Below are 27,643 nucleotides of genomic sequence, written 5' to 3' on the forward strand. Positions count from 1 at the left end.
CTGTGGGAGAATGAATGCCAACATCCAATTTCAGGGCAATCTGCGTGTTTACATCAGCGCACGAAGAGAGCGCACATGGTTGACATTTGGTCCCAAAGGTGCTGCGCCTTTAATGGAATGTTCACACGTGGTGAATTGAAAGAAGCTTAAGAAACACAAGACGCCACCACTGTACTGTAATCATACTTATTTCTTTTTACAAAAACCCAATGGTCTTGTTGTTGTAGTGGAGTGTCGTTTTGCATATCGATTCTATAGGTCGCTAACATCCAGTAGCCTGCAAGCTAACACATGGGCAGATAAACACAAAACACACATTCCAGTTTACATGTATTTTACTTTTTATTTTATGTTTTTGACATATGCATCTCAATGGAAGTGGCCCAAAAACAGAACAACAAAACAACAAATCATGATTTTCCCCGCACTTTTTATTAGACACCCCAATGGATACCTGTGCTGGTCTACTTAAGCCTATTTTTTCCCCAACATCCTTCATGTTTTTTCCTCTTTGTACATTTTTCATATTTCCACTGACCATGAATTGTGAAATAATTTCTCCCACAGAGTTATTGTACAACATTATGTCTTCATTCACGAGATAAATAATACGACACGTGCGTAAAAAGACGGCCATGTCGGTTTTCCTGTGTTCCCCCTTCATTTCCTGTGTGGTGCTTTTAATTTGTATTTCTACTTCCTGTATGGCACCCGAGAGAGCAAATAAACTTGAGTTTGACGTGTAATCAGCGTAGTATTTAGTTCAGCTGGGGCTTTTTGTTAGTAGCCGGATCATCACGTCTTTGCTTTGTTACGTTAGACTCTCACAACCCAGGCGCTCGATGTACCCCGTTCGCTTCTTGGTAAGTACTATTCATGTTTACTCTATTTACATGGGAACCTTGGTTAACGTGTTTTTCAGTTTTGCATGCCAAGATGTACCCCTGGTTTAGTAAATTCTCCGATTAGTGCACAATAAACTGAGCGCACTGTTGTTATTAATACATTGCGTAGGTCCAACTGTGTTCTTAATGTATTCTATCACAAAACATCCTTAGCTTCTGTCACTACACTATGCCTATCAGAAACGCGATTGGTTCTGCATAACGGCGATACTACGTCACTTCCTCCTTTTCCGCGACATCACGTGCAGTGGTAGTTATTATTTTATAAATGTAGGAACATAAGTGATCAATAACCACACATCTTAGATGTTAAATTCTTACTGACTCTTATTAAAAGACTGTAAAAGTCTGATCTATGTAAAAACTTACACAATGCACGTAGCGCATGCTCAGATGCGCGACTGACAAAATAGTTTTTCACCCTCTTCATCAAAATGCTGGTACTTGAAACTTTCTGTAGCTCCATCGTGGGTTTACTGAGGCGAGAAACACTTGAATTCTAGAAATAACTCGTGGACAAACAGGAAGGTGGTGTCTTTGGGAACACTGGCATCAGTAATCACATCTTCAGTGAAGGTGAAGGTGAAGGTGAAAGTAGACCTAAATGTTCCTTTTATCCCTTTCAGTCATCATTTACATGTGTTAGTATGCATTTGGAATTGTTTACTGCATGTAAAACTATAATTGACCACCTATTAAAATATGTTTTGTGTTAACATTTTTGGCTTTCTGGAACAAATTCATTGTATTTACATGATTTCTTGTGGGAAAATTTTATTCTGTTTGCGTCGAACCTTCTGGAACAAATTTAATGATACTAAGGTTCCACTGTATTCTCTTTTTGGTCGTGTCCCTGTTTCCACCTTCCATGGTGAGTTTGTGTTAGGCCTAACTATACCTCCTAGACTTTCATTTTATTACTACTTGGAATTTGTGTGTATGGTGCCGCTCCGTGTAAGCTAGTTTTTGTGTTTATATGAGAAGACTTTGATGATCCAAGCTATCCTGGGGTAACACCACACGCAAGCTTAGCGGAACGTAACCGAATGATCGGGACACGGGCAGAAAGCCGCAGCTGAACTAAATAGTGCGCCCCTGGGAATCGGTTTGTGCTTTTGTTTTTATTTACACTACAGACATGGCGTCAAAATCCTTGATGTGTGTCTGCGCATCACAGCAAGGCTGACGGTAAACACTAAAAAAACTGCATGAAAAATGTCCCATCTTTGAGTGGATGCACCTTGTACTAAATCTATTCATGACAGCCCAATAGAGCGTAACCGCTTCACTTTGGCGTGCATGCACTGCTCGGGCTTGTAGAGGCGGCGTTATTAACGCCATTCATAACCTCATATAGTCCACGCGCGGCAAAAAGTCACCAGCTGCACCTCGTTCCCAAACAAACACACATGGAGGAAGAACGTGCACACCACATGAGCACAAACAAGTCCACACTTTGTGCTTCTTGAAAGCGTCTTTCTTGTCCAATTAAACCTGGAAAAGTTTTTATCTCCTCTATCTCAGCAGCTGAGGATCTTAATGAAGGCGCGCCTGAACTCCACATTGAAGGTGGTGTAAATGACTGGGTTGAGGGCGCTGTTGACGTAGCCCAGCCAGGTGAAGGCGCTGTAGAGGCCTGGCGGCACCTCGCACGTCCTGCAGTGCGTGTTGAGGATGTGCGTGACGAAAAAGGGCAGCCAGCAGATGAGAAACACCCCTAAAAACATGACAAAAGAGAGCAGAAATTGAGAAAATGTTCATCAGATGCTGGCATATTTGGCCACATAAGAGAAAAATCACAGCATTTTGAGATGTAATATTATCTAAAAAGTCCGAACATTGTGAGGGAAAAAAGTTGCAATTTTTGAAAAACAAATTCAAATTTTTCAAAAATAACATATAATATTCCAAGACAAAAGTCCTAATTTATGACAATAATGCCCTAACTTTGAGGAACAATTAAACGACGTAATATGTGGAAAAATGTAATATTGCAAGGGGAAAAAAAAAATGGAATTATATGAGAATGTCATAACATTACAAAAAAAGTCCCAGTTTTATGGGAAAAAAATCAGATGAGAATAAGGTCATAATGTTCCTAGAAAAATAGATTTTACAGGAATAAAATCTTAAAATACATGTATGAATATGACAAAAGTCCCAATTCATGAGAATATAGTCCTAACTTGGGGGGGGGGGGGGGGGGGGGGGGGGAATCATATGACAAGAAAAAAGTTTTCATATTACACAAAGTTGTAATATTGTGAAGAAAAATATAAAAAATGAGGAAAAAAGGGTGAAATAGTGCAAGGAAAAAAATAGTCCAACAACATCAGAGCATTACAAGAAAAAAGTCCCAATTTTGAGAGAAACAAGTGTAATATGAGGGGTAAAAAAGTCATACAGTAATCCGAGAATAAGGTTGGAGTACCAGAAAAGTCATAATTTTACTACCATTTGAAGGAAAAGTTGTAATATACGCGTATGTACAGATACTGTCCAGATACAGTATGTTGGTAAAGATGGTCATGCACAGTGAAGAGCAGCGCTTGGAGGTGAAAGTCATTGCAAGAGCAGAGCAAGCATAAAGACGATCACGTCACTTTCTAACCACAATTTATGCCACTTAGTGTCATGGCATGCTAATGTCATCAGTAGACTTGCAAAGAGACGATAACGTTGGCGTTTGTCCTTGAACGCAACATTTTAATGGCCCTTCGAAGCCCGTCAACAGACAATATGTAAGACTATTATACGTACATTTAATGTTGTTCGGTGTGGTCGTCAGCTGGATGTGCTGCACTTGTGAGGCTGCACACCTGTTAGCGCTTAGCTCATCAGCCTGCTGGGAGACTATAAAGGAGTACGAGAAGATGACTTCCCTTGGAAAGTCCAGCACCATCAGCTGGTTTTCTTCTTGCTGCTTTGGCTCAGTCTTGCATGACTGAATGGGTTCCTTTCAAATCACAGCTCTTTTAAACTCTTTTGGCTTTGTGTCAAGTTGCTTTGTGCTCTTGATAGATTTCGTACTTCTTAAAGGTTCCATGTGTAATATTTTTCAGCAAGTGTCACAGGAGAGGTGACACAGGAGTGGATTGGAAGTGTGGAATTGAGACGGTGCTTTTAGAAAGCCCTCACAGGGAACACAGTTGCGTGTGCGTGTGCGTGTGACTTTACTGCGAATGAGCTGTGTTTGTCTCCAAAATGTGCTATTGTGTGCTTTTTCTCATATACACTGTAACTCTGTCCAACGTAATGCATGCCGTATATCACATACAATAACTAGCGGTGTCACAAGATCTCGTGAGATTAAAAGGTGACAAGATTTCTCGCCTCGTGGGCACCAGGCCTGGCACGATATAATAAATAAAAGAATGAATCACACAATACATGAAAATGAACTCTGTAATTTTGCCGGCCTCAATATATTTCCATGTGCACGCGTGTCTGTTTTCCTCGTCTCCCGCCTCCAAACAGGCAGGAAGAGAGTTCACTCTGTGCATTGCTTTCAGCATCTTGATGCGAGGTAATGCAGTTGAAATTAAATTAGCACATTGCAATATAATGTCATATTTTTGTCATATTCTTTCAGTGTACTTTTCTTAAAAGTAATGTTAGTCTCGTCTCGTCTCGTTCTCATAGGCACTCTCTCGTGCATCGTCTCGTCTTGTGACACCCCTAACAATAACGTAACATGAGTAACTGATGGAGAGTTGGCAGAGCTTGTATTTTAAGATGTGTAGTGAAGCCTGCTTTTACACAAAAAAATGTCAACGTAATCATTTTAAGGGCTTCTGCTCTCAAAAGTGTAGCAAACAAGTGAGCGAGATGATAGATTTTCTTACTTTTGGTGTTGACAAACAGACTCTCTAAGGACATGTTTTTTGTTAGTTCATTATTGCATAAATTGTTCAATCAGCAGAACTTTCCAGCCTCAATTTTTCTGACAACTCTCTCGAAAATGTGCTGAACTTGGACAAAAATGCATCAACTTACCGAGCACGATGGCCAGCATCTGCGTGGCTTTCTTCTCGCGCGCGTGCATGCTCCTAAATCTGGGATTGTTGATGCTGGCGGGCCGCAGCGATGTGTGCGTGCGCCCGTTGGAGAGGTCCTTCACCTCGCAGCTCATCCTGACCGACAACTGCACGTTCTGGCTCATCTCCGCTGCCGCCGCCGCCATGTTGTGGCCTCGCTCCCGGTCATGGTCCAGCTCCAGCTCGGTGCGGCCGCAGGACGCATGGCTGATGCTGCAGTAGTTCTCAGAGTCCACCTGGGGCAGCGCAGAGTTCTCCACGGGGCCCGTCTTTGGGTGCTTGCGCCACAGACAGGCTGACAGCAGGCGGGACTTGGGCGGGGCTAAAGGCTCCACGCACTGCTGGAAATGTAGTAGCAGAAGCAGTAGCAGTACCTGTTTTGTGGCAACTAACGAGCTTAATTGAAACAGCAGCAGCTTTTCCTCAGGCTGAAATGATTATGCAGATTAGTGAGTAATAGCTGAAGCCAAAGTTCACCTTCACATTCATCCAGAGGCTAACAAAGCGCATGACAATGTAAGCTAGCTTCTGTTAAATACATGGAAAAATAGTCCTAGCACGTATTTACACTTCAGTTTAGCACCGATATCCAATTTTTATCCCATATTTGAACGCAACCCACCCAAAAGGCCGTGTTGATCTGTGTAGTATTTCTTTCCAAATTGGCATCGCCACCTACTGGCCTGGCATACACATTGCAGCATTTTGTACTAGGAAAAATCGAAAGTATGCGGTTTTGTATTCATGTAAACATTAAATGAGGCCTACCATTTTAATCCTGATAGGAGACAGGTCATGTTTGGTCTTGGCTTTCTCCTGTAGACATGTCTCCTGACAGAGGACAGAAGACAAGTGGGATTATTCCCGCACTTAAAAGTCAATTCGTGTCATGAAATCATAGTCTGCTGTCCACGCTGATCTCATTTGTCCCGCAGCGCCACGCATAAAAGCTGTCCCTAAATCTCTCAAGCCAGACAGACAGAGTGAGTTCAAGCACAGATCATTTTACACGTGAGACCCAAGTAACTCATTCTTCACTTTGATGGATGGCAATGACTCAAGAAAGTGACAAAAGAAGATATTCAATTCAACCTATTTGGCCTTTTTCAGGTTTTACAGTCAGTTCTTCATATCCCTGTTTTTTTTTTTTCTTTCTTTTGTGTCATTCAAAAGCACTTTCCTGCTATTCATTTATACATCATCAGCAGTTTATGTATATATGTATTTATATGGATATATTTTATTTTGTCATTATTTCTGAATTTATGTCAGTAGAAAAGCACCATAGAAATGCAATGTATTCTTATGTATTGATATATTGATCATCAATCAAGCACAAAATGGCACGATGGATTGATCCGTGTCTGCTGTCATGAATTCATGTCTGCTGAATGATGGGTGCAACCGGGACTAACTGACTTCATTCTCATGCCTTTTTTTGTTATTTTGATCACCAAGCCGACGTGCAGTAATGTGGTTTTTCACCATGGACCTGCTGACCTCTTTTACATTCAAGCAAAGCCGTTTTCTTCAAATATGCAAATAAGCGTTTTGACATTTTCATGCAGCATATTTGCAGGCATCCACTGGATGACGTTTTATTTTGTAAGGTGTGTGTGTGTGTGTGTGTGTGTGGAAAGTTGCAATTTAAAAGTGAATTATGCATAACGCATGTGAATCGTGTCAGGTTGGAAAGTAATATTGCAAAAAGAAGATGTCCTCGTTTCAGACAAGTGCCGACCTTGGTAAAATGTTTATACCAGGGGTGTCCAGTGCAACCAGGGGGCTGTTTTTCTTGGACTGTAGCTCGTTTTTTGTTTGTTTGTTTGTTTGTTTGTTTTTTATTGACCCACGCCATAAAAGAATCAAATGTAATCCTTTGATGCAGACCTTCCAACATGTACAGTGTCCTCGTATCATTAGTATCCACGCTAGCTAGCGTGTTTTTCTGTTAATGTTGAACATTTATGGCAAAATTTTGCCTCTGTTTGCGTCTTGTCGTGTTACTAATGCACAGTGTGAGTCCAATTCTTAATGTATTTTTATCACGAAACATCCTTGTTAGCATCTTATTAGCTTGCTAACACATTGAAGGAACTGGTGATCAGCTCAGTTGCTCGTCTGTGATGTCATCAGCGGTTGTCTCCGTAGTTCTTTGCTAACTAACACAGTCTCAAAAATGTTAACACTAAACACCTTTTTTATAGTTTCACATTTATACTTTTATGTGCACAAAACAATTCTAAATGTATATAAATGATGAATGAAAGTGATAAATGAACATTTTACCTCACTTTTACCATTTGAAGACATGATTGTTGCCAAAGACACAATGTGGCAGCGAGGTCAACACGGACACCACCCTGGTGTTTTGCCACGACTTATTTCTTTAATTCAACGGTGTTTCTCACCTGCTGCCACTTGCAACTGTCCTTGGCTGCATTATGGCTTATTTTGCAGCTGTGATCAAAACAAAAGACTTGAGGTGAGAAACACTACTGAATTAAAGAAACAGGAAGGTGGTGTCTGCGTTGATCTCTTTGCCACATTGTGTCTTTGGCAACAATCACGTCTTCAATGGAGGTGAAAGCAACGTTAAACTTTCATTCATCCCTTTCAGTCCTCATTTACGGCACATGCATTTTTAAATGTTTTCTGCATGTAAAACTATAATTGTATCATTATCATTGTGATCACTATCATAGTTCATCATTTCATGACTGCTATTATGTGTGACTGTTTCAATGCAGTATTGTCATTGTGATCACTATCATAGTTCATCATTTCATGACTGCTATTATGTGTGACTGTTTCAATGCAGTATTGTCATTGTGATCACTATCATAGTTCATCATTTCATGACTACTATTGTGTGACTGTTTCAATGCAGTATTATCATTGTGATCACTATCATAGTTCATCATTTCATGACTACTATTATGTGTGACTGTTTCAATGCAGTATTGTCATTGTGATCACTATCATAGTTCATCATTTCATGACTTATGTCCTTGTTCGTCTTTATAGTTGTCACAGACATTTATTTGCTGATGTCGTCCTGCATGTTTCTGTTCTATCACAATTGTTGTTGTTGCTGCTGTTGTCCTTGTCTCTTGTCTCTCTTTTTTTTTTTTTTTTTTTTTTGTTGTCCCCCTCTCATCCCCCCCCCCCTGTTTCCTTTTCTCTTCTTCTGTCCCCTCCTGCTCCGGTCCGGTCGCTCCAAATTTGCTTTATAACAAGCATCAAAGTCAAATAAATTTTGTATGACAGGGGAAGTGTATATCACACTTCTCCCTGGCAGAGTAAATCTGTTGAGCATTTGACGGCATTTAGATCTACAATTCTATCTGCTTTAAAGGCTGGACAGGACAGGGGTAAAAAAAAAACAACCTATAATTGTAAAATCATAAATGTGTTTTGTGTTAATATTTTTGGCTTTTTGGGATGGATTAATTGGATTAACATTATTTCTTATGGGGAAAAATGGATGTGGTTAACGTCCATTTTGGTTGGAGTCGCACCTCCTGGAACGGAAATGGAAATGAATATTTTCAAATGTGGAGTCTTTAGTGAAAGGTCAAGAGTTGGTGAATATTTGAAATTAAGCAAAAAAAAAAAAGGGTGGAGTTGATTCCATGTTTGATCCAGTGCTACGGTACATGCGTATGACTAATTTATCCTTTCATTTTGGTGGACGAGGGCTTTAAAGTTGTAAAATGGAGGATGGGATTTATGAAGTGCGGTGAAGCATGAACATTTATGAAGGGGTGGAGTAGACCTAGAATAGAATTGAAATAGAATAGAGTAGAGTAGACGCACCACGGAGGGCGGCGTGGAGCCCGGCTGCACTTTCCCGCTGGCTTGGCTGAAGGTGATCCTCTTCCTCCGCATCCTCAGGAAGACGTAGATGCGGATGTACACCAGCAGCGTGACCATAAAGGGGAGGTAGAAGGACACCACGGAGGAGTAGATGACGAAGTCGGGGTTGGAGATGGAGCACACCATGGGGTCGTCTGCACACGTGGAGGCCAAAGAATACCAAACACGTCAGCTCGACCTCAGAGACCTGCCCTGCTTTATATTCAGAGTGCACGTTAAAGTGCACAATAGTGAGCGCCTTAGCCCATTACTGCCCACATGATTGCCTCCACTGTAATTGCACACGAAATTCATGAGCGCGCCTTTGACGCCCTTGCAGCAGCGTATGGATCTAAGTTACGTACGTCAACCATCTCCCACATCAATAATGTCACATCTATTATCTCAACCTCATCAACAGGCTGCTTCTACCGCAACTCAATTTAGGACAAACGGATGGAAAGTGATCTGTGCTCTTAGCATTAGCATTTATATTCTGCAGTTGACTGGCTGTTACCCAAATTGCACACACAGCTAAATCAGACAACAATCCATAGATACTGTGGACGATACTAAACTGTGTACATCCGCCATTGTTGATCTAAATGCCCTCACATGCTAAACAGATTTGCTCTGCCAGGGGAAAGTGGAAGATACTCTTCCCCCGTTATATAGCTTTTATTTGACTTTATTTGATGTTTTGTTGTTATGCAAATTTGGAGTGGCTGGACTGGAGCAGGAGGGGATAGAAAAGAAGACAGTGGGGGGAACGCAGGGACAAAAGAGGGACATACAATACCGAGAGACAACAACAACAATTGCGACGACAATAACAAAACAGCAGAAACACACGGGATTCATCAGCAAATGTCTGTGATGTTGTGAAAATATGTTCATGTATTTAATGTTTTAAAAAAAGGTTTAATCAAATAAATAATTATTGAAAAATTGATGTAAATTATTTTACAAATAAATTAAAACAATTCTAAAAATAAAAAAACTTCCGAACTTCACTGAAAACTGTGGTGGCTGAGAATGAACAAAATTCAAAAATGTGTTTATTTTTGTAAATGTGTATTTTACAATGGCATTTTTTCCCAATAATGTTTTTTTTTTTTTTTAACATTTGGTCATTTTCTTTCCAGATTTTTTTACCTTGAAAAAGCAGTATCGTATTTCTACTTCTCAGTCAGTGCAGACACCTACAGGACTTACGTGGAAGATGAATTTTGTGAATTTCTAGTGTGAACATGTCGTGTGTGTGTGTGTGTGTGTGTGCGTGTGTGTAGTGTCAAGGCTAGCTTTGACTTTCTGCCATGGGCCATTATAGCTGTGGAATGTGTGGGATTGTAGAAAAAGAGTGGTTGTTGACCTGCGTTTTCGGTGTGTGTAGTTTGTTGCAGGTGTAATATCCAATATGGCTCACTAGACAAGATGTAACTACAGTAGTCAAAGTGTTTCTCAACATGATGATGAAGGATGCCGTTGCGATGCGCTGCTAGGCCGCGTGCACACAAACACGGCATGCGTTGTTTGCCACTAATTGAGGAATGGACAGGGGCCGGTGTCCGTCATTGCATTGTTTGCACTGACTAATGTTCTCCGTTGCGCCGTGCAGCCATGCGTGTCTGCTCCTGCTGGCTGGACTGGAATGGACATTGTTTTTGGCTGGTGGGGGTGAGGAATGCTTGGGTCATTCACGAGGCAAATGCAGACTAAGCCACTCGGCCAAAATAGATAAATGAAGTAAACTGACAGCAGTTTGACACCGCAGTGCAATAACCAATAGCTGCCGAGTCCGTTTCCTGGTATTATTCTCCTTTTCTTGAGTGTTCCTGTTCCCACCTTCCATGGTGAGTTTTACATTTGCCTTAGCGGTACCTCCTTCATTATTTTGGTATCTTGCCTTTTTGTGTGTCTGCTCTATGTGAGCTTATCTTTTGTGAATTAAAGACATTATTGGAGCAACCTGCCACCATGTCCTTGCATCCTGGGGGTAACGCCTCACCAAATCAGAGCCAGACAGGCTCGTTTCGAGTTCAAGACGAGGCCAGATATAAGAGCGTATGGAATGTCGAATGAATGCAGCGTTCTTTGGAATGACAATTGAATCGTTGACTCTGAACGCAACTGTGACCTCAATTATGACCTCAGCTGTTCTGACCTGTAGTGTTGAAGCCAAACAGCAGGGGGCAGGAGACGGCGAAGGCCAGGACCCACACGGTGGTGATCATTACGAAGACTCTCTTACGTGAGCGATGTGTGGTGTTGTACAACACAGGCATCACCACGGCTGTGTACCTACACACAACAAACGGTAGATTTTAGCTTGATTTCATTTGTGAGCATGTTAAAGCACCAGCCAATGGACAGTGATAATTTAGCAGTTTAGTGCTCTCATTGAGGCCTCCTCCCTCCAATAAGCCTGTCTCTCCCTCCTTTGCAACGCCTCTTTCAGTGTGCAAGACAACCACAGGCCTAAAAGTCAGGAGTTGTTTGAAACGGTAACAGACCGAAGACCACCTGTACAAAAGTTTCACTTTTCATTTATTGAGATGCTTCCATCCAATAAGCATTCAACCTTATACAGCTTGGACTTGGGAAAAACAAAGGCATGAAAGTCATATGTGTGCTGTAAATCCACACAGGACGGATCATTGTGCACACGGTGTAGACGGGATGCTGTGAAATGTTGCTCTATTGGGCCGGACCCGACCCGAAAAGGATGAGATGTTACATAGTTTGGAATCAGATATCTGCCGTGATCGTTTGTCCTCATCAGACTCATTACTGTGGCTGGTCTCTGGAGGAGGGGAATACGGGGCAAACCTGTAGCCAAACACACACACACACACACACACACACGTGCACTATAAATACCATCAGCAGGTATAATAGGTAGAAGTAATGACTGTGAATGATTAGATTGATCAAATGCTGCTTTCATTAAAAGCTACATGACATTTCAAGGTGGAAATATGACTTTACCTTCAAGTCAAAGCCAATACAAACTATTACTACAGTCACGAATACAAACTAATTATACGATACTCAAACTACAAATACAATACTTTGATCAAAGTAGAAGTACAGTGGCTCTCCGCATATTTGCAATTCAGCATTGACCGACCCACAAATTTGCATAATTTGGTTAAAAAAATGTTGTTTCCCCAAAAATAGGCAATTTTTTCTGCAGGAAACCCATTTCCTTCACCATAAGTGGGTAATAATTGATAAATATGTGACAATACAGGTGGAATGTACAGCATACATGTAGTTCCCCCCCCAAAAAAATGCTTCACTGATAATTTTTTTTTTCTCAAGCATTGAGATCTGTCACTTTGTTCTGTGGTCCTTGAACGCACCATAATAGTGTGCTCTGACTGGCTACATGCGACTCCAATTCCATACGTTCATGGATCATCTTCCATTATCATTGGTGAATGGTGAGTAGCTGTGTTTCAGAAGTGTGCGAGGCACATAAGGAGAGCTGAATCGAGTCACTTTTATTGCAAATGTTGATCTGAACGTGAACTTCAAGCTAGCTTTGGAGGGAGAGGAGCGAGACGTGTGCATGTTTTTTTTTAATCGGGGTATCAATTACTAGCGGGTTTTCACCATTCGCTGATAGGCGTGGAACTCCCACGAAAAGCAGGGATCAACGGCACAATACTCTAATACAGACGATGAATACAATACTTTTAATACAAAGAAAAAATACTCCATGCGTCGTCTCAAACATTTTCCACAGAGACAAGCTGCTGCAGCATAAAAGTGTTCCGTCATCACTTAAACATTCTACCTGCAGGATAAAAAAAAACTGACTGTTACAAACGCGCACACACGTCGTGTGCACACAGGCTTTACAATGGCTTCAAGGTGCTAATTAAAGGGGAAAAAGCGGTTAATTCGACCATAAACACTTTTTAACAGCAAGTTCAGCAGCTGACATCAGAGGCCAAATAAAATACAGCAATTAAAAACATCCTTACAAATCATAATTATGTATGTACGAAAATGTACTGAAAATAATAAAAATATGATCAAAAGCATTTCTTATTCAGTTCATCCGTTCATAAAGTAGTCCTGATTGTCTATCCATCTTCATTCTTTCTATGATATGAATTGTATGCTTTCAACCTTGTGGGAGCACCCGTGTCTGTTCCCCGTGCACAAGGCTCTCTCGCAAGCTCTATCAAGGCATGCTGGGAGGAGTTTGCTGAAGAAGAGCTAGACCAGGTCTACAGACACAATCCAATATCTTCTCCAGTGGAAGCTGAAATAGCGGCAAAGGACTCCACATGTTCTTCACTTTTCACTTCCCGTTAGTGTACTTTAAGGAGCTTTGTGAAGAAAGTTCTAACAAGTGCAGCCACGCGTGAGATGATTTAACGCAATTATCACACACCTCCACCTCACGGCTAGATTCCTATTTGCGCCTCTACGCACACACAGCAGTTGGCAAGACGGTGCTCGAGCACACCTGGCTGACATTTGTACGGCGCTGCTGCCATGGCGACAGCGAGGGCACTCACCTGTCGATGCTGATGGCGCACAGGTTGAGGATGCTGGCGGTGCACATCATCACATCCAGCGTGACGAAGATGTTACAGTACAGGCGGCTGAAAAGCCAGGCGCCACCAACCACCTGCAAAGGATACACACCAGCGCATTAAGGCGGCGTGAAATTTACATTAAACAAGCCTAGAACACGTGGACGGGTTTTCTTCCATCTGGAATATTTACGCTTAACTGGGAAGGCAAATTTAGTGGCAGAAACAAGGCAAATAGGGCAGACGCATCAAAACAAAAGCAGTCACCATATACAGTAGCATGCAATTATGCCCCCTGGTGGCTGCGAGCAGCATAGGGTATGACGTCAGACCTCGTTAGATGCTTAATGAGTGCGCCCATCATCAATAAAAAAAAAATACAATACTTCAGAACTGACAGCTGTTTGGGTGAAAGAAGAAAATAAACCCAATATTTCATCATAAATAGTCCTTCCGTCTACATTGATTTCAACTCTTCATCCACCGAGGTGTTCGTCAGTTAATCACCATTAAAGGTCCCCTATTATGCAAAAGTGACTTTTTAATGATCTAACCGTAATGTGTCCCTGGAGCCCCTTTATGAGCACCAAACATAATAAAAAAGCTCCCTCACCTTTTGAGAAGTGGCATTCAAATGCTCGCTTTTCAAGTTGTGGTTTCTTTTGGGGGGGGGGGAAAAAAAAAAGGCAGGCTTCACTACACATTTGAAAATAAAGCTCAGTCAGCTACAGACGTGGGAGCTGTAGGTTTGATCATTTTGTTTTTTCTTCAGCGAATATGCTAACCTAGCATGATGTTGCTGTTATGTGAGTATGTAATGTTAGCACTTTAGCTCACATAGCTATGCTAATGTTGCTAACATTGGTGTCCTGTCCTCCCCACGTTGTTGTTCTCTGGCATCTACTACATTGGACAAGTGCATAGTTACAGTGTAGTATATGTATGTGAAGCGTGGATAACAGCACCTCTTGGAGACACTCTGTTGGAGACAAACACGGCTCATTAGCATTAACGCTATAAACACACAAAACGGCGTGTTCCCAGCAGGGCTTACTAAAAGCACTTTTTAGGCTAACACACTTCCAATACTTCCAAGACCTCTTACACTCACTTGTTGAAAAATAGTACAAGATGAGCCATTTAAACATTTTTAAAGCATTTTTGCCCTCACAAGAACATTTCCCACATTTGTTCCATCCCCTGAAGCCATGAAGCCAAAGAGGCTGCTTAGACCTTCAGGGGTCCACTTTGAGGTGACATAAAGCTTAACTGTCACACAAAGATAGATAAATGGGCTGGGAGCTCCACAAGGCCATTGATGGAATCCCTGGGATCCAGTATGGGAATATGGGTCTGCCCACAAACACACACACACACACAAACAACTGACAACGTGGCAACACCTGCTGCTGGTGTTTGCCTCCTGATTTGACCTCCAGCCTGACCTCCTGATTCTCGCCCACCACTGGATGGCGCTCCAGTGGCATTCTTCAAGGGACATGGCAGACATTTCAGGACCAAAATGTGCATTAATGAGGTGGTGGTGAAGCTTGCAATTCCTAACTGGACATGTTTGCGGAATCTGGCTACTGCGTGTGTCCCCATTCCATAGGATGTTATGGGGAAAGTCCGACAAATGCTGACCTTGCTGCTTGTGCTGCATTGCTTTCAAAGCACACCGCAGCTGCCTCTGATTCAGAGGCTTACAAATAAACTCACACAATGCACGTTAATGCTGATAAATCACATTTTTGTTCAAGACTAGCTGGCCATGCTCGTGATCGATTCAAGCAGAGATGACGGTGGCAAGGCTGTGCTGCAGAAGAACTCAGTAGAAGTGCACTGGAGTGTTTTGACAGCAAATGAACTTATTGATTTATCCTGCGGTGAGAAGGATGACTAAGAAGAAAGCTCACCATGAGCTTGGATGAAATGTTTTTGGGAAGAAGGCTCATTCTGAGGTGCCCTGTGATTGGCTGGCGACCAGTCCAGGGTGTACCCCGCTTGTCGCCCGAAGTCAGCTGGGACAGGCTCCAGCATGCCCCCGCGACCCTAATGAGGATGAAGCGGTATAGAAAATGGATGGATGGATGAATGGATGGATGGATGGATGGCTCATTCTGAGATGCAGCTCGCCAGGAATTAGTAAGGCTGCAGTTCAAAGTCCTCCACCATATTAGAGACATACACCTCCTAGACGTGCATTTATTGCATATATTTAAAAAAAAAAAAAACAAGACAATCAAGTACATTTTGCAAATAATAGTGACAAAAAAGAGCATTTTATTGCTCATACTTTTAAATGCATTATTCTTTGTTACATTTTATTTTGAGATCGATGGAGAGGCAGGTTTCCCTAGAAAGTTTTATTTTCATATTTCAGTTATGATTTATTTCATTATTACAATATGTTTGTTATGATCTCATAAGGTGGAATTCCACTTTCACTCTGCTGGGTATGATTTCTATTTTGTAAATTTATTTCTATTTATTTGTAATTGAAATTGTACTTTTGTATTTTAATCTGTGTTAAAAATATTTCAACATCAAAAACAAGTTATTTGGCCACGCAACAGGACAGCAAAATGTAATCCTATAGAGATATACAGTGACAACACCAAGTGTTTCGTGGATCAGTAAGTCAAGTCAGTGGCTTCAGTATGGCTTCCAGGGCTGATGGCATTACGGGATGCCCGCTCTCTCCATCCCGTCAACTGCTATTTTGTGGAAATCAAAGGCGGCGTGTCACATTTGCCGCAGCAGGAGTAATTTCCTCGGCGTGAATGAAGCGGTTACCGAGCAACGTCATTTAGGGCAAATTGTGGAAAAAGAGAACGCTCTCCGCCTTTGAGAACACGCCACACTGTAGATCAGATGCTCTAGTCTCGCATCCCAACACAAGCTCATCCACTGCGCCACATGACCTCTTGCAGAGCTGTTGACCTTTACATGAGTGGATATTTGGTGTTTTTCATGAAACTGTCCTGTTTTGAATGTGAAAGCTGGTTTTGCTCAAGCTTGAATGCTCCTGCATGAATCCGTGCTGCTTTCCTTTTGCTCTTTTTTACCAAGTTGTTTCTTTGCTCTCCTGGTTGCACTGAGGGACAAATGAAGCATTGTGCTGACTTTCAGGTGGCCGGGCGGCTGCTTAATCCACAAATGCACTAAAGGCTGTGCTCATTTTACACCTTGAGGGGGCACACCCTGCGGGGTCAGCTCTGTCTTGTCCTTACAGGAACTTTCCTTATGCTTCACACTGGCTCACTCATTATTTTCATATAAGAAACAATGAAAATTTATTTTATCTGTTCCAGGGTCAGACTTTTTCCACTAAGGTCCACATACATAAAAATGTAAAGGATGTGAGGGCCACTTTGATACATTTTGTACGTTAAAGATGCAAATTAGCGTAATATCGAATTCTATATCTTGGAAATAATGAATTGTTCTATTTTACAATATGCCAAGGGCCTATGTGAGCTGTGAGCTGTGATCTGTGGGACGAAAATGCATACCTGGCAACATTTGCATTTTAAAATAAGGGGACATTTTCAGAAAATAAGGGAAATTGTGGTCTTTCCACCAGAATTTCGACCAGCAAGATAAATCTACCGGAGCGGCAGGGGTGCTGGTGTAAAGGCCCGGCTGCCTGGTGTGGTGCGTGTTTCTCATTCGCCCACGCAGATAAACGGTTAGTTTTTACGCTGGACACCCTTGTGACCGTGTTTTTTTTAACAGCGGCTACAGGACACGGTACACCGATGTTGCAGAGAGGACTGAAAGCTGTACTGTTCTGGCACTACCGGAAACTTTCAAATATGGGAACGATATGAATGAAACAGGAAGGTGCTGGAAAAGGAGGGCAAAATATGGGGGTTTCTGGAGGAAAACGGGTTTGTTGAGAGGTACAGTATAAGAAAATGGCACTAGTATCTAGCAACAGCTAAAAAAGTAGCTTTAGGAGGACGTTACTGACATACTGACACAAATCATTTAAAATCCAGTGGCAATTTAGAATGATTTATATTTAATAGAGAGCAGTGATTCATTCGCCGTCCCTCCCTGTCCTTTCTCTGCTGCATGAGACTCTTTGGAACCAAATTAGCTAAAACACAGGACAGTGAACATGATTAACATTCCTTATTTTTATTGGGCATTGGAGCATAAACGGTTGTATGCCACGACTCCTGCCTAGCAACAAGTGACTATGCAAATATACCACAAGGGCAGGTGTGTTGAGTGCTCACCTCCAGGTAGACAGCCCAGGGCATGACCAGCGAGGCCACCAGCAGGTCGGCCACAGCCAGGCTGACCACCAGGTAGTTGGTGGTGGTCTGCAGGGAGCGCTCCCTCAGCACGGCCAGGCACACCAGCACGTTGCCAAACACGATGGCCAGGATGAGCAGCGAGTACAACATGGCGTAGTAGTGGCGCTCGCCCTCACCCCGCCAGGCCTCCTCCGCCGCGCTCTCGTTGCGCTCGTCCCAGCCCAGACGCTCCGACGCGTTCCACGGCCGCTCTACACCGCTAAGCATCGCCATGTCCCGGCGTCATGGGGGTGCGGATGTTTGGCAGACCTGTGGAGGGAGGATTAGGAGGTGGCTTTAGGTCACATGTCAGTTGGGAAATATCTCCTGCATCACAGCAACCAAATGAAAGGTGGTGTAAGTGGTCGTACCATGCATGGGCTTTCATGTTCTGGATTATGTTGAGTCTTCCTGTTCATTCTACTGTGAAAGTTGGCAGTTCGTCAATAGGAGGAGCGATGGCATGAATTGTAACGCATGCACATCATCAGGATCGCAGCGCGGCCTACCATTTTAGTTGCTTATTTCAAGTCTTAATTGTATGACATGTACTGTGTGTTACATTTGTGGTTGTGCTCGTGCACGAGCAATAGAACTGTGCCTTTTGAAATTTAGTGGATTATTTGGAGTCTTTATTTACATTGCTAATAGGTGGCATTTATTAACGGGAAGTAGTGATCATATTCTTTTTATGTATGGTGGCCTATTTCAAGTCTTTGTTTATTTCGACCGTGCACGGCGGTGGTTATCATTTAAAACTGGCATGCAGAGGTAGGATCACATTACTTTTAGGACACGTTTATGTTGAATGTGCACGTGCTGCTGCATGAGCAAGCCTGCCAGACTTTGACATTTGTGGATTATTTTGAGTCTTTGTGTTTTGTGTTTGTGCAAGGTGGCAATTATCATTAATACTGTAACTGGCGGGGGGAGTGATGAGATTATATGACACACATGGATGTTCTCATGCCTGAGCGATGGCCGATGTCGAGCCTTTCGGTTTATTTCTATCATACACGGTGGTGGTTATCATTTGATAACTGGCATGAGGAGATAACACCACATGTCTATGTTGAACGTGCATGCATGCCACACTTTGCTTTTGTGGATTGTTTTGGTCTTTCTATTCATTTCTATTGCACAAGGTGGTAAGTATGATTAATAATTGGTGACAAACGTGTGCTAATTGAAGACTTGATGGGATTACGCCTGCCCTTAGTCGTCTGTGATAGGCTCCAGCATTATAGCACATGGAAGTGCCATTAAATATTTGCTCAGGAGAGACTCAGCAGAAAATTGGACATCTTCAGGAATGTTCCATCCCACTCAGCTCCTGGGATGCAAAGACTTCCTGTAAAGTGCTCTTAAATACAAACTAGTGACTTGTAAGGAGGAGCTGGCACCATCACGAGGGGAAGTAAATCCACGCTGCCAGCTTTGGCCATGATGTCCAGCATCCTCCTGGCTCTGCTCTCTGCACTCCATCCATCCTGTCCTTTATCATCACAACAGCTGGCCGACATCCAGTAAGACAGCACCTTCCTCTTCTTCTTCTGAGAGGAGGATAGGGAGGGTGATGTTTGAATCCAGTTCCACACACTTCCACAGATCCTGGCTCACGTGATTGTCCACACTTAAAAGACCTTGAAGTATCCCCGTGGGCGGTGAGTTTGTCCCAAAATGAGACGTGACAGGTGGAAATGAAGATGAATCGCACACAAAAAAAAAATCAAACATTTGAGGCGTGCAGATGCTGTGTAACCTTTTTAAGAGAACTTCCGCAAGGATCTTGATTAACTTAAAGCAATGATCAGCTGTCTAAATGAATTGCCATGGAGAGTTAATTGGGTTAAATCTAATTAAAGCCTGTGATAGCAGCAGCAGCACCTTATCAGCATTTACCATCACCTCCATATGGGATTCATTAGACTCCAAATGAAGCCATTAAAGCCTCATATAGGAGCCAATCAACACCACCTTCACTTTACAGGGAGGACACGTACCTCTTACTGTCTCCCAGTGCAGAAACCATCAAATCTCATGGAGGACAAACATCATCCCTGCAGAGTTCAAAGTTGTCCAGCCATCATCATCATCATCATCATCATCATCACGGCGTCCCCGTGTGCGGTGGAGGCTCCTCAGGGCTGCCTGGTGGTGTGCTCGCTGCCATGGCGCACAGGAGAGTGAGGGCTGGATGCATGCGTTCGCCAGACACACACCCTCCAAACGGACTCCCTCCTCCCTGCCTGGAGCTCATTCACTCTCCTCCTGCTCTCCACCACCATCACACTTCAACACGTTCATCCAGCACACGTCACACACTGTTGGAGGGGATGACGACGAGGAGACACAACTTTCATTCATATTTGATTTGATTTTGTATGCTACTACCACCCAAAGGTGGGACAATGTTTAGTTGTATGGAGGAAATGTGTACATAAAAGGATCTGCCACTGCAAAAAAACAAAACTGCTAATCAAAGGTCCTAGTAGTGTTTTAAAGCTCTGCTGCAAAAAATGCTTGTCAAAGATCCTCTATGTCAGTAGCGCGCTGCTGTTTTTAAGGATCTGCTGCTGCAAAAACAATGCTAGTCAAAGATCCTCTATATGTCAATAGCACTTTCCTGCTTTTGAGGATCTGCTTCAAAAGATATGCTAATCAAAGAGCTTTAAGAATCTACTGCATAAAACTAATAAAAACGCCAGACAAAGATCCTGCATACGACAGGAGCGCTCTGCTTTTTTAAAGGATCTGCTGCAAAAAAACAAAATGCTAGTCAAAGATCCTGTATGCAACAACAGCGCTCTTCTGTTTTTTGAAAACATACTGCAAAAACGCTAGTCAGAGAACCTCCAGATGATAAAGGTATGGTGTTTTTAGGAATCTGCTGCACTGAACTCACCAGATTCTTTTTATTGGTGCTTTATGTGAGGAAGAAGTATGACGACTACCATAGAAGTAGGAACAATAGGGCTGCCCGCTGCAAAAGTGTGGCTTTTGCAGGTTTTTTCGTTTGTATATATAGATAATAAAACTCACTGGTGTATATGCAAGAGTCTAGCTGGAGCTTCTCCTATCGAGTGTACTTTGTTCTCCTGTCCTCCATCCACACGGCACAGCAACGATGTGAGGAGCTCAGCCGCTGCACACCAAATGAGATCTGTCCAAGGTAGGATGTCTTGTTTTCCTTTCACACCTGCAAAGAATCCCAATTTGTTACTTTTTTTAGAGTTGCATCAGTGACATCTTGTTTGAACATAAAACATAAACGGCAGATAACTTTTTGAGTTAGAGCACGGCCAAGGCCTCTGCTAAAAGTTTATTTTGTGATGACCTCTCTGATGCCCGCCGGTGCTGACAAACAGGCCCCAAGCGCCTATTTTTCACCTCCATCTTAAAGTGTCCATGCGTCCTTGGCACTCCATGGAAATGCAAACCATCCTTCTTGGACGCTGCTGGTGTGAATCCTAACAAGAAGAACGGAAAGTGTTTGTGTGGCAGTGGGCCGGGCAGCAGCAGACTTACAACTGATGGCGTGGTGTTTGCTATGCGCACTTGGACTTTGTGAGTGATGCTGCTCTTGCACCGCGTCCACTCCAGGCTTCCAAAGGCGTGAATTGTAATCGTCTTCATAGTGCACTTTGGACGTCTCGTAATCTTTGCAGGGTCAATCAATCTTTCCTGTGAGAAGGGGAGAAACGGTAATTGAGTACATTTCTAAAAGGCCATCAGGCTGTGTCGGCTGAGTGATAAATGAAGTGGGTTTTTAAAGAACACAGAACATTTCTCCACACATGCTCCATGTTTGTGCACACGCTCCAAAAAGAGGATGACTCATGGGCAAAAAGGGGATCTGATTCCCGCTTAAGCTGTCCACTCTGATGCTGGTGTGACTGTCAGGCCTGGAGGGGAAAGAACCTGCTGAGACAGCCATGAAGCTGGGAGGGCAGAAGGACGACAGTTGGCATTTTGCTGCCATCTACTGGCCAAAACATTCAACTGCTTCTTGGGAAATCCCTGGTGGAAAGGGTGGGATTTCATGATATCAACTACTTTGATTACCTGTGAACTTTCAAACTGTGAATGAGAAATAGTGATCATATGTTAAGTTTTATAGTAAGATATAGATCTTAATGCGTGCACCCATAAAATACTGTACATACAATGTACATAAATACTCATGTATAAATATAGTAAATATATTTTTTATATTTCTAGTACACTGTAAAATCCAATAGCGCTCTCAACTCAGATAAGAAGTAGAACAAACTCATTTAAAAAAAGGTCATCTCACTTGAGTGTACCAAGTAAAACGTAAACATCTATTGCGGTCAACTGTAAGTTCCATTTACTTGTTTTTTTAAAGGCAATCTCTTTGCATGTATTTTTAAGAAAAGTTAATTCATGGATTTTACAGTGTAGGAGGTCGATCTTTGGGACTTGGTCATTTTAAAAGTAACTCGTAGGCTGAGAAAGTGTGGACAGGCCTACTAAGCAAAGTACAGTATTCCTTAAACTTAAGTAAAAGTTGGAACCACAAGGTGTCGCACTTGCACCGGGGATGAGGTTTATAAGAAGGAAGCGGGCGGGCTTGCAGGCGCCACTTCACAACAGGGTGCTGCTGAGACGTCCGCCCCGTCCCAAAGCAGTTCAAAGCCATCAGTGGACTGGCTAGTGGAGCTCTACGTGAATCACGCATGCGTGATGCGCGATGTTGCCGGGGTGGATCTCACCCTTTTAAAGAGCGGGATCTAAAACGTAAATGTTTCTTAATCTTCATTAAATTACTACTCATTACACTCAAGCCTCATTCGGACTCGGCCGCTTACCTGTCAGTGTGTCAGAACGTGTGACGGAAGAACGATGTGTGATAAATGAAAGAAGTAGTCTGACTGCAAGATAAAAGGAGGCTGGAGGCGAGTTCCAATGTACTATGTACAAGTATTACGCTACGACTTTGACATAAAATATTAAACTATTTTATTTTGATGAAGTGATGGCCAATTTGAAATGAAGAAACCAAGAATCAAGGTTATTTGTAGTTCTAAACATAATGAATATTTTTACGCACTTTTTTGTCTCTGCTAGGAGGTTATGTGATTTTCCTACAGCATCATACGCATATCCATCCATCCATCTTCTACTGCTTATCCGAGGTCGGGTTGCGGGGGCTTCCCTCTCCTTGGCCACTTCATCCATCTCCTGCCAGTGGATCCCGTGGCGTTCCCAGGCCAGTTGAGAGACATAGGCTGAATCTCAATTCTATACCAGGGGTAGGGAAGCTACGGCTCGAGAGCCAGATGTGGCTCATCTGATGACTGCATCTGGCTCGCAGACATTTCTTAACACAATAAAATGTATTTACTTTAATTTTTCTGCTGACATTTTACATTAAAGCGTTATAGAAATCGCAGTATTGAAAATAACGTTCAAAATATAAAACATTCTCATGCATTTTAGTCCATTCATCTATTTTCTACTGCGATGCGGGTGGCCTCAGCCAATGCCAGCTGTCCTTCCAATATTTTCTGGGTTTGGCACCAAAACTTTATTAAGTAGGAAGCACACTCTGCTGCTTTTTAAAGACGAGCTGCAAAATCTGCTAATCAACAATCCTCTATCTGGCAAAATGTTAGTTGTTTTAAGACAAGCTCTCAGTTGTCCTTTCAAAGCTTTGTTGTTTTAAACCCATGAAAGGACGAGTCCAGCCTTCACACTGCATGGCTTCCAACACAAAAATGTAAGCTCATGTTGCATTTATTGATTGCCGTCACAATGACTTCAACGACAAGTGCAGGTTTGTCCATCATTGCGTCTTCTATGAGCACGCGCACATCTTAACAGTGACAGTGTGTATTACAATACAGTGCTCGCCTGGAAAGTAGACTCCAGTGTTACACGTGTATTTAGGGTTTCCTTCACAACTGTTTTCTCTCTTTCTCCGCCCACTCGCTGTAGCCTCCTTTATAATGTTTGGCCCTGGCAGAGAAGAGAATCAAGTCAAGTTTTTGATTTTGTGTGCTTCCCATACATTCATTTCTTTCATGTGGATAGCCACAGATAGATAGCAGTCCTGTGGGAAACACTGATACAACCTGAATGCATAGTGGATGAGTTAATTCTCATAAAACCTCCTCTATGCATGCCATTTTGCTACGAATGCATCATGATTCACCTGCTAAAGCCCATCTTGCGGGCGATGTCCAGCGCTTTGGCGCTCCTCCTCCCACTGAAGCAGTGAAACACGATGTTGTCGTCCTTTTTTCCAGGCGCCCTCACTTGAAATCTCTGCTGAAAGCTCTCTGGGGACATCTTCAGAGACTCTTCCAGACTGCCCACTAAAGGAAAGCAACAACAACAGCAGCACGCTCAGCCAAACGGCGTGCTCATTTGCGTGTCCGTCTTTGCACTTACACGGCATGTTGACCGCATGCGGGATGTGGCCGGCCTTGAATTCATCAGGATTTCTCACATCAAACAGTTGAAGGTCACGCTTGGACAGCATGCTCCTCAACTGGGAGGATGTGACCTCTTCCTCTAAAAGGAAGACAAACAAAGCATCAAGCAAAAAATAAATGTTAATTGATTACTGCTGCTCGGGTGACATTTCACACACCACTGAATGCTTATTGTCCTGACCTGCGTGGGTACTCTCGTTTCCTCCCATATTCTAAAAACATGCATGTTAGGTTAACTGGCGACTCTAAATTGTCCATAGGTATGAATGTGAGTGTGAAAGGTTGTTTTCCCTGTGATTGGCGGGCGACCAGTCCAGGGTGTATCTCACCCAAAGTCAGCTGGTATAGGCTCCAGCATACCCCCACGACCCTAATGAGGATAAGCAGCATAGAAAATAGATGAGTGGAGGGTGTAACAAGCATTTCATGATGCCCTGCACCATAAAACACAAGCCCAAATGATGCAGAAATGCTCTTCTTTGTCTTTTTAACACAAAAACTGAATTTTTTTCATAAATAAAACTCCTAGATTAGAACGACGGTCTAACGATTGACCAGTGCTCGTTTCTACCATCTTGTGGCCATCTGAAGCAACTTCAACGCGCGGACAATACTGCAAATGTTGGTGTCGATCCAGGAAGAAGTCGATACGGGACTAGTATTGTTCACACCGATACTTTTTTTCAGTACTTGAAAAAATCGTTGAATGATTTGTGAGTCCGGCTTTCAGTGTATTGATCAGAATTATAATCACAATCAGACACAAGACACAGGTTTTAGGCAAACGAACAATATTTGTATCGCCAAACTCATCCATCCCTTTTTTGTACCACAAGTCCACCTTGCGGCCCCCAACAACACTTAACTAGAAATAAAACAATACGAGCAGTACAAGTGTTCACGGTATTCTTTCTGACAATCTACACGGAAGTTGTCCGTTTAAACAACATTCCTCTAAGGTGGCGAAAATAAAAGTATTGACGCTATTCTTGCCTAACGTGAAAGTTCACGGAAGTCGTCAGTATTTACCGCCAACGCACTCCGCAGGTTGGACGTCATCCGTCAAGATTGCGAAAGAACGAAAACCACTCCAGTACGACTGTTGGTGCTTTGCCACACTGGGCAAAAGTCTTCTCAAAAGCACATAATTCATCTTCACAGAGTTTGTTGTTTTGTTTATTTGGCTGTCTGATGATCGAGTTGTCAGCTATTGCGTCGTCACTGAGTCAAACTGTCACTGCGCACTTTGCAAACTCCTCAGGAAGAAATGTAGCTACTAGCTATTGGCTGTCATAGAAGTTGTTAGATGACTACATTGGCTAATCAGCATATTATTTGCACATGATGTAAGAGATGCCGTAGGAAAAAAGCATAACCTTGTAAGACACAAAAAAGTTAGTAAAAACACATTAATTACGTTTGCAACTACAAATAAACTTGATTCTTGTTTTTTTGTTTGTTTTATTTAAAATTGGTCATTACTTAATCAAAATGAAATAATTGTAATATTATATCTCGATCAGCGTCTTTCAAAGTAATAGTTACAACCGGCCTCCACCTTTTATCTCGCAGATAGGACTTGCCTACTTTGTGGGTAGCATAATTACAACAAAAAAAAAAGCCCTTACAGCACGGAAGTAAAGCCACGCCTTCGACTCATCTACTTTGTTCCATGAGAGGGACGCAATGACGATTATATTGAAAATGTAGCACTTGCGGTTTGAATACGAAGCAAAACTAATCTTATGATATACCAAAATCTTAGCTAATGTGTTTATATATTAGCTAAACATCATAATATCGGTTTTAAATCACGATTAATAATGTTCCACCCCAGAGTGAATGGTCCGGTCCATGAGTCAGCGGCACATGATGAAGTGGCGCTGCTGAACCAACACAGTCACTTTTTACTTCAGCTTCATTCCTGCTCGTTTTGCTCAAGTGTTGTCAAACAGCCATCATCATCATCATGATGTGCGGAGGACTTGGAGGAGGCTAAGCCTGCCGACGAAGAGACTCAGAGCATCTGCGACAAAGTGAGTATAAATGTGTCGTTTTGACTTTTAAGCTACATCGTAACGCAAATTGTCTCACCAGGTGAAGCCTCACGTTGAGCAGAAAGCTGGCAAGTCTTATGATGTCTTCACTGCCAAGACTTACAAAGCACAGGTGGTAGCTGGGACTAACTACTTCATCAAGGTAAGCATGACAACCAACAAACTAGCTCCGATGAATGCACTTCTTACCTGGAGCTCCTCTATTATATGTTATAAGTGGATAAGTAAATGGCTAAGTATTGCCAAAAGCGAGTGTCAGTGTGATGTATGTATTAGAAACATGTTATCTTTGTAAAGAGTCAGAAGCCACATGTAAGCAGACTGAGACCCATCTCTCAGGCAATCTCTGATTGGTCTGGACCCTGGGTTCAGAGGACTATGCTTTGACAAAATACAGTGTTTCCCATTCATTGGCCTATTTGTGCTGGCCTGCCACAGATAAATGTTGACTGCCACAAATAGATTTAGTACTACCTGCATGTTCGCCCTCGCTCATGAACACGTGATAATAAGTAGGGTCGGGTGGCGACAACAGTTCTTTTATAGGCACCGACTGAATTTTGTCGGTACTCCACTCCGCGGAATGTCATGGCGTCGCTCCAAACAACATTCAATTCACAAGAGAAGAAGACAAAGCCAGAGGGAGGCGGCAATGTTTACGCCAACAAGGAGACAAACTAAAGCTACAGGTTGTTGTTTGCCCCTGCTTTTTCCGCAGGTGCACGTGGGGGGAGAGGATCACGTTCACATTCGCGTCTTCAAAAAGCTGCCGTGCAATGAAGGAAAAGATCTGGAGCTGAGCAGCATCCAGGAGTCTAAGAGCCACTGCGACCCCATCGAGTACTTCTGAGAGAGAAAGCGTCTGAATGATTGTTTTTCAGGAACCATCGTTAAAAGCACACTGCTGTGTATGTTCATGGCGACAGGGAACATCAACAGTGTAGTACCAGATGAATTATACATATAACAATTGGGACTTCATTTTCATTCATTCATTCTCAATCGTCACGAGGGTTATGGGGACTCTCTTTTCTCTTTGTTTGATCTTTAGTGGAATGAAATCAAAGATTCTTCTAAAAAAGTGAAATTATGTTGGGTTGATAGGAAATTCTTTTATAATATCTAGCCAGTAGTGAAGGGGTGTCCCATGTATGGTCGGGGGGCGACTTCATTATTGGCCCCTGGTATAATTTCAAAGAAAAATGGAGAGCAAAAAGGTGTAAAGTAAGGAGAAAAAGATGAAATGATCCTGATTCTACAAAGCTGATGAGCAGGCTGTTTTTCCCCTTTAAATATGTAACATGTTAGCATTGGAATGCTTTTAGCCTTTTGTTTTCGTCAATAAAATTCCTAGATTCAAAATGTGATGGACCAGTTCTGGTGTCTACCATTTTGTGGCCCCCTGAAGCAACTACTACAGGTGGATGATACTGCCAATTTGTGCGTCGACCCAACAACAAGTCAA

The 27,643-nt window shown here is 42.6% G+C and overlaps 3 protein-coding genes across 6 annotated transcripts; 1 reads left to right on the forward strand and 2 right to left on the reverse strand.

Annotated features, from left to right (window-relative positions):
- Window positions 1-370: 370 nt before the first annotated feature.
- On the reverse strand, window positions 371-19,846 carry drd3 (dopamine receptor D3). 2 transcript variants are annotated; one of them, XM_054765741.1, is made up of 8 exons: window positions 19,664-19,846; window positions 17,601-17,930; window positions 13,336-13,448; window positions 10,965-11,101; window positions 8,762-8,955; window positions 5,711-5,773; window positions 4,902-5,280; window positions 371-2,622 (listed from the first exon to the last, which is right to left on the reverse strand). In XM_054765741.1, the coding sequence occupies exons 2-8, from the start codon at window positions 17,892-17,894 to the stop codon at window positions 2,426-2,428; spliced, it is 1,377 nt and encodes a 458-aa protein (XP_054621716.1). In that variant the 5' UTR covers window positions 17,895-17,930; window positions 19,664-19,846; the 3' UTR covers window positions 371-2,425. The 2 variants fall into 2 exon arrangements, with proteins under 2 accessions (XP_054621716.1, XP_054621715.1); XM_054765740.1 differs by having other exon boundaries at window positions 4,902-5,283.
- Window positions 19,847-23,404: 3,558 nt separating this feature from the next.
- Window positions 23,405-25,660, reverse strand: si:ch211-161h7.8 (thiosulfate:glutathione sulfurtransferase). 3 transcript variants are annotated; one of them, XM_054765743.1, is made up of 5 exons: window positions 25,151-25,660; window positions 24,303-24,491; window positions 24,078-24,200; window positions 23,839-24,001; window positions 23,405-23,642 (listed from the first exon to the last, which is right to left on the reverse strand). In XM_054765743.1, the coding sequence occupies exons 2-5, from the start codon at window positions 24,328-24,330 to the stop codon at window positions 23,582-23,584; spliced, it is 375 nt and encodes a 124-aa protein (XP_054621718.1). In that variant the 5' UTR covers window positions 24,331-24,491; window positions 25,151-25,660; the 3' UTR covers window positions 23,405-23,581. The 3 variants fall into 3 exon arrangements, with proteins under 3 accessions (XP_054621718.1, XP_054621719.1, XP_054621717.1); XM_054765744.1 differs by having other exon boundaries at window positions 24,280-24,491; XM_054765742.1 differs by lacking the exon at window positions 24,303-24,491.
- A 415-nt stretch (window positions 25,661-26,075) lies between these two features.
- Window positions 26,076-27,545, forward strand: LOC129174123 (cystatin-B-like). Its single transcript, XM_054765746.1, is given in 4 exon segments — window positions 26,076-26,117; window positions 26,119-26,157; window positions 26,219-26,320; window positions 26,897-27,545. Coding segments are annotated over 4 exon segments (300 nt in total). The 5' UTR covers window positions 26,076-26,090; the 3' UTR covers window positions 27,029-27,545.
- Window positions 27,546-27,643: the final 98 nt, after the last annotated feature.

The sequence above is a fragment of the Dunckerocampus dactyliophorus genome, chromosome 21 (genome assembly GCF_027744805.1).
Source record: "Dunckerocampus dactyliophorus isolate RoL2022-P2 chromosome 21, RoL_Ddac_1.1, whole genome shotgun sequence".
Taxonomy (NCBI): Eukaryota; Metazoa; Chordata; class Actinopteri; order Syngnathiformes; family Syngnathidae; genus Dunckerocampus; species Dunckerocampus dactyliophorus.